Source organism: Apaloderma vittatum, unplaced genomic scaffold (genome assembly GCF_000703405.1).
Source record: "Apaloderma vittatum isolate BGI_N311 unplaced genomic scaffold, ASM70340v1 scaffold225, whole genome shotgun sequence".
NCBI classification, from domain to species: Eukaryota; Metazoa; Chordata; class Aves; order Trogoniformes; family Trogonidae; genus Apaloderma; species Apaloderma vittatum.
Genome location: NW_009716285.1, coordinates 244679 through 252756, shown reverse-complemented (window position 1 = coordinate 252756; position 8078 = coordinate 244679). Strand labels below are relative to the sequence as shown.

Below are 8078 nucleotides of genomic sequence, written 5' to 3'. Positions count from 1 at the left end.
AAGGGGGTGGAAAAAAAAAATGAAAAATCCTCAATGAAATATATATTTAAATGCAAAACGGCCCGTTCAAACAGCGACTTATTATGCGTTTGGTGTGAAACGCTATCAACATTTAAAACTTCATTGTCTCCTTTGTACCAAATCCCTGTAAATCTTCCACTAGCCTTTACTCATTTTCATCTGAAAAGCCTGTTTGGGCTGAATAGACAGCAATCAGCAGCCTCTGGACTTCTCTCTCTCTCTCTGGAATGTCAATTAAAATGCAGATTTACCCCCCCACACACCCCACCCCGATCTCTTAGTTGCAAAAGACTGGAGAAAAACGGGATAGTCCTGGAAAGCAATTGAAAGAAGTTCAAACAATGAAAAAGTACTGAAGCTGCCAGCCGGTTCCCATTAGTACTCCAGAATTAATGTTTAATAGCTGCGATGCTCAGATTTGCTTGGGGATGGAATTATGATGGAGTCTTGTTAGATATATATGCGTATTTATATATTTACAGACACATAGATGTTTGTCTGTGTCTGTGTATACAAAGCTGTTTAGCTTTAAAGCTTCATATACCTGGATTTTTCTGATGAAGTGACTGGTCTTTTAGGGCGCTTGAGTTTTCTTTGTGGAAGTAAGATCCATATTTCATTGAGATTTTGCTATTCCCTGCCTAATAGAGAGAGATGCTGAGGAGTTATACAATGAGCAATGTATTGATTTGGTTAACATACTCTACAAATTGTACTCTCCCCGGGGAGTGATAAACATCTTATAAACAACAATGGAAGTAGATTAAAAAGAACACTGAGCATTGGATTTAATTAATGCCACTGCTGAACAAGTACTACTTGTTTGTGTTTGTGTGAGTGTGTTTAAACTGAAGTACAGCTTGGAGGAATTGGTAGGGCTCCCAAACCAGTCTGCTTTCCCATGCTTGTCAGTTTGGCTAAGAAATTTGGGCAGGTATGTGACGAGGTGAAAATTGACTTGATGAGCGAGTGGCAGGGAGAGCCATCAATCATTGGAGGCTGACAACTCCTCCCCAAAGTGTAGGCTGAGAAGAGAGACAGAGTTCCCTTTCAAGGGGAAAAATAAACACTACGTGTGGCTTTCACTGAGTCTGAGACTCCAGGAGGGATTATGGTATTGTAGTCAGGAAGCCAGAATTGTGGAGGCCAAAAAGCATGCTGGGGCTGTGTTCCAAACATTGAGATAGAGGTACATAATTATCCAGCGCAGGAGGTCTTTCCAGAGACTCGTCCCCCCAGCAACTGTGGCGATTAAACTATGAAAAGAATTTGGTTTCGTTTCATCTTCGTCGGACTTCGCTTCTTTTGGGAAAGGGCAATCCTCGAACCCCGATGGTAGAAAGTGGTTTGGCTCCATGGATAGATCCGGAGCTCTGATTTTTGCTTTGCTACACCTTTGCGAGCCACAGTTTTGAATTTTCTGCTGCCCTCTGGATGAAGAGCCCCTTCTTTCTGCTGGCAGGTGTTCAGGTGCAGAAGCCGGCAAAAACCTTCAGGTGAGAAGACGGGATGGCCAAGTACCCTTGTGCTGCACTTCAGGATTTAGGATGAGGACAAGAAATGTGTTTTCAGTGGCATTTAGCGTAGCCTAAAAATCTGAAGCAGCTGAAGTGGAAGCAGGATTAATGCTGTTACAATCTGGAATATATGGTAGCGTTCTGGTATGTTTTCCTTCTGCGAATTCGTGATTAAATTTTGCATTTGTGTATATAGCCTTTAACCAGGCTTTACAGGATGATTTATGGAAATTAAACCGGCATTACATCCTGCCTGTTAATTAGAGTTTTACCCACTTTACAGCTGGATAAACTGAGCTACAGAGCTGTGGCTGTCGGACAGCAAGTCGTGAGGTTGACCTGAGTGGTAGCGTCCAGCAGGACTTGCGCTGGTCCTTCACCAAACACAGATGGTTCCCAAAGACAGAGCTCTCCTCAGTTCTACACCTGCTCTGTGCTTATTTAGAGAAGTGCCGGGCGAGCTCTTTGCAAATGTTTATGCAGTGGTCTGGTGGTGTTTTCACTGGAGATTTAATACTAGTTGCTAGCTTGTGGTCTGGGATGCTCAAGCTGTGCTTAAATCTCTAAAGGAGGGACAGAGCTTTGGACTGGTATCAGCTGAGGTGAAAACAGCTTGCCCCGATTCAGGGATTCAGCGGAAATACAGTGTATTAATTATTATCACCAAGTGTCATATTTATGTCATCTAAAGTCCATTTCTACTGACTCTAGAAGTTACTGTATATAGTACTCATGGTAAAAGATGCCTCAACAGCTTTTCTGTCTCTAGCAGTGTGGACTTGGTTTGTACATAGCAAGGTAGCAAAAGGCTAAAAAAGTCATAGAATCAGAATAAACTTTTTAATGGTTGGCTTTGCAAAGGGGAAGGTTTCCCTTTATCTCTACATTCTCTTCTATTTTTTTTTGTTGTTTTGTTTTATTTTAAGGTGAGGACAGGAGGGAAGAAGGTTTTATGTTATTTTTCCTTTCAAGATGAGTGCTCTCTAAGCTTTAGTTGCGTTTCATCACATCTGAGATGAATCATTGGCCAGATTGGAACAATTGCTGCAGTTACTTCTTTTATCCGTTTACTGAGGTTTGCCACCTTTTATTTTTGAAGCGGAAAATCAGGTCTAATTTTCTGGCTGAGCTGTTAAATCACCCTGACCCTGTGAGGATGCTCTTCTGACCCTCACCTGGCATCTTAACGTGGTGGCAACAGGGTCCCCTCAAAGGAATGCCAGTTACTTTGGTACCACTTCTCTTTCATCAGCCCGTGCCTGGATTACCAGTTAACTCCATCCATTTAAGTTAGAATAAAATAGACATTACTTTTTTTCCCTGTCTGAAAAATATATATCAATAAGCATTGTTGAGAGAGAGGAAGGGATGAGAATCCATGCAGTTTAGCATATATGAATGGAAAACAATGCTGGGGAGGACCCTGGTGAAACTAGAGTCTGTACCACACTTCATATAGATTTTAGTTGCCTCTAATGCAGTGCAGCTAATCAGTATCCCTGTGAAAGTGGGAACAATTCCCCTGTACAGGGCTCTCGGGGGTTTAAAAGGACGCTGAACTTGGTTAGAAGAAGGTACATCTGTCAGGGAGCTGGAAGTCCTGAGGTGAAATACAGTTTTACGGATTACTTAAGTCTAAAGAGTATTTTTTAACTGTTCTTCTTGTGGAAAATAACTGAATTCTTTGCAAATTCAGCTGGCTGCAGAACTGCCTAGGTGAAGGAATGAAAAACAAGGCAAACTTACCTAAACCTTCAAACAATAACAAGAATATAATTTGTGTAATTGTGGTAATTTAGTAACATTACAGGTTATGTGCCTGCACATGTGTCTGCCCTTTTTTTTTCAAAAAAAAGGTATATTTTTCTGTCAGTAAAATAACTCTCTAAATATGTGCTGAGAAGTGATTTTGTGAAAACAAGGAGGACTTGGTTACGCCTCAGGTGATGATGGAAACTGCTAACAGAAAATGAAAAGTCACTCACTTTTCACATATTCTTGAAGCTGGAAAACTATTTTTCCCATCCTCCTCCTCCCCTCCCTCTCACCTCAACTCTTTTCGGGGCTTTCTGAAGTTTTTTTTTTGGTTTGTGTTTTCAGATGTTTTTCCCTGACCGTGTTAAATCTCTCTCCTCCCCACAGCAGCAGCCGTCATTCCAAGGGAGGAGGCATTACCCTGGCTGAAGGCACTGCTTTCTCTCCATGCTTCTCTAGAGGTGTTCAGATGGGATTAAAGTCCACATGGAGCTATGGAAATGGACCAGGAATCTACTCTAAAAAGATGGTCAGCTGGGATTCGGGTTGCCTTATCTGCCTGGTGGTGGTCACCATGGCTGGACTTTGCTTGGCTCGACCTTCGTTTAATTTAGTCGTTGAAGACACCACGCTGGAACCTGAAGGTAAATCACTCTAGAATGCTTAATTCCGCGAAATAAGTTCTTAAATGCCCAAATGTGTGAAATGGAAGTCAACAACTTTATGTGCTTTGGTAAATCTAAGGCAAGTAACTGATTAGCCCTCAAGATTTAGGGTTTTTGGCTTTTCCTGCTCAGACGTGGGCTGTGCTCGTGCAAGCACGCGTTTGTTTAATCTTATGCAAGCAAGTGGTGTCAGTGATTTCACTTGAGACTGTCATCACGTTGTGTAATCCAAGTGTGCGGCTGAAAGTTTTCAGGAATGGGTCTTTTAAGGAAACGGTGCGCGTTACGTGTTGCTGTCTCAAGGAATGAAATGGCTGTGAAGCTGCATGTGTGAGAAGCTCAGAGAAAAATAAATCCCAGTAGTTTTCAGTCGTGTGGCCCAAATATTTGGTTTTGCCAGGCACTCTGCAAAAATGGTGTTGCAGCTTTATTGGTGTTCGAACTTGGAATCAATTTCCCCATTGCTGTCAATATCCAAGAACAGTGTCTGGATGGCAAGTTCTGGAAATGTAAACTGTTGAGATCTAAATAGCAAGGACTGCAGTTCATTACTGGGAAAGCAAAGGCTATCTGAGACCTTTGCATGGGAAGAGATGTTTTGATAAAATCTCCTGTTTTGAGCCTGCACCTGTTGGTACATTCTTTTGGGTATATCTGTTCCTCAAGCTTTGCAAAGTGGTTTTCTTCTCCAAAGAGCTATGGAGGGGCTGCTTTTTTATTGTCCTGAGCTGACTGTATTTAAGAATGATTTTACTGTGCTGTGTAGGACCTTTCCTGCTCTCTGAGCACCTTAGGAGGAAAGCAAGGCTGCCTTCGTCGGGTTTGATCTGTCCCTTTGGAGGAGTGATTACATTTCTAAGAACTCAGCTGTCAAACCAGTATAATAGTCCGGAGTGCACTTCTGGTCCGGCAAGCTTGCTGGAGAGAATTTGGCCTTTGCACATTCTGCTACTCATGCCCACGGATACAGCTTTGTTTTTATTTAATACGTTTTCATGCAAAACTTGTTTGTTGCTCTATCCACTACCCCTAAAAATAGACGTCACCAGCTAACATATTTTTAGAATCCATTCCAAGTACATTTTTATTGATGGCAGGGGATGAATTATTTAGAGACAATAGGCTCTCTTCCCTAGCAAGCTTTCCTGAAAAAAATTACAATATTGTCATCTGTCAACCATGGAGATTGCTGATAGCAAAGGCTTTTGTTTTTTGGTTTTTTCTTTTGAAGATAACTTGATAATTAGAAAAAAAAGCTGAATTTTCATCACCACTTACTGTATGATTTATTAATTACACATCTGGTGCCTTTTTGACTTTTCAGAGGAATGACGAAATCATGAATGATTCTGGTTTTGGATTACCTGTTTGTAGTGAAGTCCCCTAGTTTTAGGGTTAAATCAGAAAGAATGTGATTGGTGGAGTATTTTTACAGTGAGAAGAGTCATATTTTTTTGAAAGGTGCTTGATAACTTTTCAGCTTTTCAGGAGAAGAATATCTTTCGTTATTTTAAAAAGCATGGTTTAAAAATATGTCTCTTCCATAGTGAATATTCAAGGGATGGAATTTGTGTTTTATCAAAGAGTAAATTGTTAAAAACAATTTAAAACTTCTTCTCTGAGCAGGAGTGTTACTGACATGAAACAATTTTAGACGTGAGAACCTGAATCATTACCAGAAACGAGAAAAAAAACAAAACCAAAACCATGATTCTAAGTTAATGGTATAATAAGGGCTTTTATGCTGTAGAATACAGGGAATTGTGTGGGATTTATATCTGAGATTTGGGAAATAAAACCTCCTTTATGTACTTCGTTAAACCCCTTTAAAAAAAAAATACCACATTTTTACACAATCACCTTCTCTGGGTTCCGTCACTGCCACCCACAAGCTCTCCAAGCTGAAAACAAAACAAAACAACTCTTCAAAAAAATGTCTTCAAAGACAAAGCAGACTTCTTTTTTAATTTAGTAAATGCCAAACACTTTGGCCACGGCTAATTTGGGGGGTCAGGTGCTCTAATAATATAAATTTTCAGCAGGGCTGCTGACTGCAGTCATTAGAGCTATGACATTTCATACCAGCTGAGAAGGTCACCAAGGCCATGACCTTTGGTGACACGTGTTGATCTGTTCCTCAGTGTTCCTTCATGGACATGCCTAAATTTTGCCCTTTTTTTTTTTTGGTGTTAGATGTTTGTATTGTTACTATTTGTTGTCTTAGTGACTCAGAATATTCCAAAAGCTGTATGCAACAACAGGAATTGAGAGTGTGGCTTTTTGTTCCTTTGAATTGTAGTGGAGAATATACTTTTGTCCCTTATAGGGATGTTTGCAACCAACATCTGGTTAAGTATATACTTTAGTACAAGCAGTATTTATCTAATAGGGTAATCAACTGCATGGATATGTGCCAGACGTCATGTGTTGGGCTACTTTGCTTTTGGTTATCTGCAGTCAGCCTGGTCTCTTTGGTAGCACACGTCTCTTGGGTGCTCTTAGAAAACACTGGACTTGTTGAGCTCTGAATCTCGTCTGTGACAATTAGATGTTATTCCGGCACGTATGAAAGCACGCTGAAGATGGTATCTCGAGCCACTGTAAGTTATAATGTCAATATTGATATCATGGGTGCTGACTAAGGGCTGGATCCTGAGTCTGGTTGTTTCTGGTTGAGATGCTTCCTCCCTTGGGCGGCGATGGTAAAACCTGAGGCTGTTAATCAGCGTGAGCAGAAACAGGACCTGTAGGAGTTAGTTTGGGGACTGTCAACTATCACGTTGTATCTTGCATGAGTGTTTACATACATGTGTTTTGTGTTTGTTTTTTTTTTTTTTAATCCTAGGCGGTGTAAAGACTTTCTGCTTTTAAATATTTAGAAATGAGTCTACCCCAGGGTGTACAAAGGAGCCATTCTCTTTCTGTGTACCCGGGCTACGGAGGCCTTTGATGATAGCCAACATTTCAAAAGGGCTCTGACCGCACACATGGGTTGAAGGGTTACTTTGTGAACTGAATAATTAGTTTAGACATATATTTGATAAATAGCAAGCTCTCCCTTGACCTTCCCTTGCCCAAGCTGTGTGTTATCGTTCTGCTGGGTAGCTAATTTAGTCCCTTCCCCCTCCCGTGCAATGCCATGATGCTGTCCTTGGAGCACCCACTCCGAGCCCTCGCCTGGTGCACTAACAATGTGTTTCAGTTCTTTTAATTTAGGTCAAATTTCAAAGCACTAATTTAAGCTTTCCACGAGGGACAGCGTAATTCTGTGTCCTGTGAAAAACACAGTAGTTTAAAATGGCCTTAAATATGCATTTGAGAGGTTCCCATGAGTAGCAGCAAAGGAGAGAGACCTCCTCTAATGGGTGATGTGTGCTTACGGTGGGTGCCTCAGCTTATGGGTGAAGTGAGGACCGAGTTGTCCTTTGAGTTTTAACTCAATCACAGATGTTTGCTGGCACTAGACAACTTAAAAATATAAACTCCTTCAGTGCAGTACCCAGCACAGTACCTTCCTTTTTGTAAAAATGTGGCATAATATGTGCAACCAACCTGGGCCGTGATGTGGGGTCTTGTGAGGTGCTTCTCAAGCTGCCAGGGAGTGGGCAGGGCTGGAGCGGGTGGAGAATGGACTTTGTGGAGGTGGGATGTCCCCTGTCCCAGGGTGGGACCCTGCTTGGTGGTCGTCTTCCCAGGGCAGAGGTGATGGAGAAGCACCAGGATGCTGCTTCCAGTTTGTTAGGAAAAACAAGGCAAAAACAAGGGTTCCCTTGTTACTATATACACATGTATTTTTTTTAACATAGTCATTTTGATACCTCCGAGTTACGATTAACAATTCAAAATGATTAGTTAAATAGGAGTTTGGTGAGAGTGGTGTTTTTTTTTTGTTTGTTTGTTTGCTTGTTTTAATGAAGGGCAATTATCACAGCCCATTATGGAGGAATGTGACATCTCCACAGCTTTGGGTGAGAGTTGGATGCCCTTTCGGGGATCTGGTTCAGTAAGTTATTTGGCCCAGTGCAGGAACTGTGAGCTGAGATGCTGCAGAATTTTACAAGAAGCCAGATTAAATCAGTTTTAGTGTGTCCATTCTGTGTTTAAAATCTGCAGTCTTTCA

General features: G+C 41.4%; 1 protein-coding gene across 1 annotated transcript in view; it reads left to right on the top strand.

The window, feature by feature from the left end:
* The first annotated feature begins 3819 nt into the window (after positions 1-3819).
* Positions 3820-8078, top strand: part of FGFR2 (fibroblast growth factor receptor 2) — a 79172-nt gene continuing 74913 nt past the window's right edge. Inside the window, 1 exon segment of the mRNA XM_009869451.1 lies at positions 3820-3937. Within this exon segment, the coding sequence (XP_009867753.1) occupies positions 3820-3937 (118 nt within the window).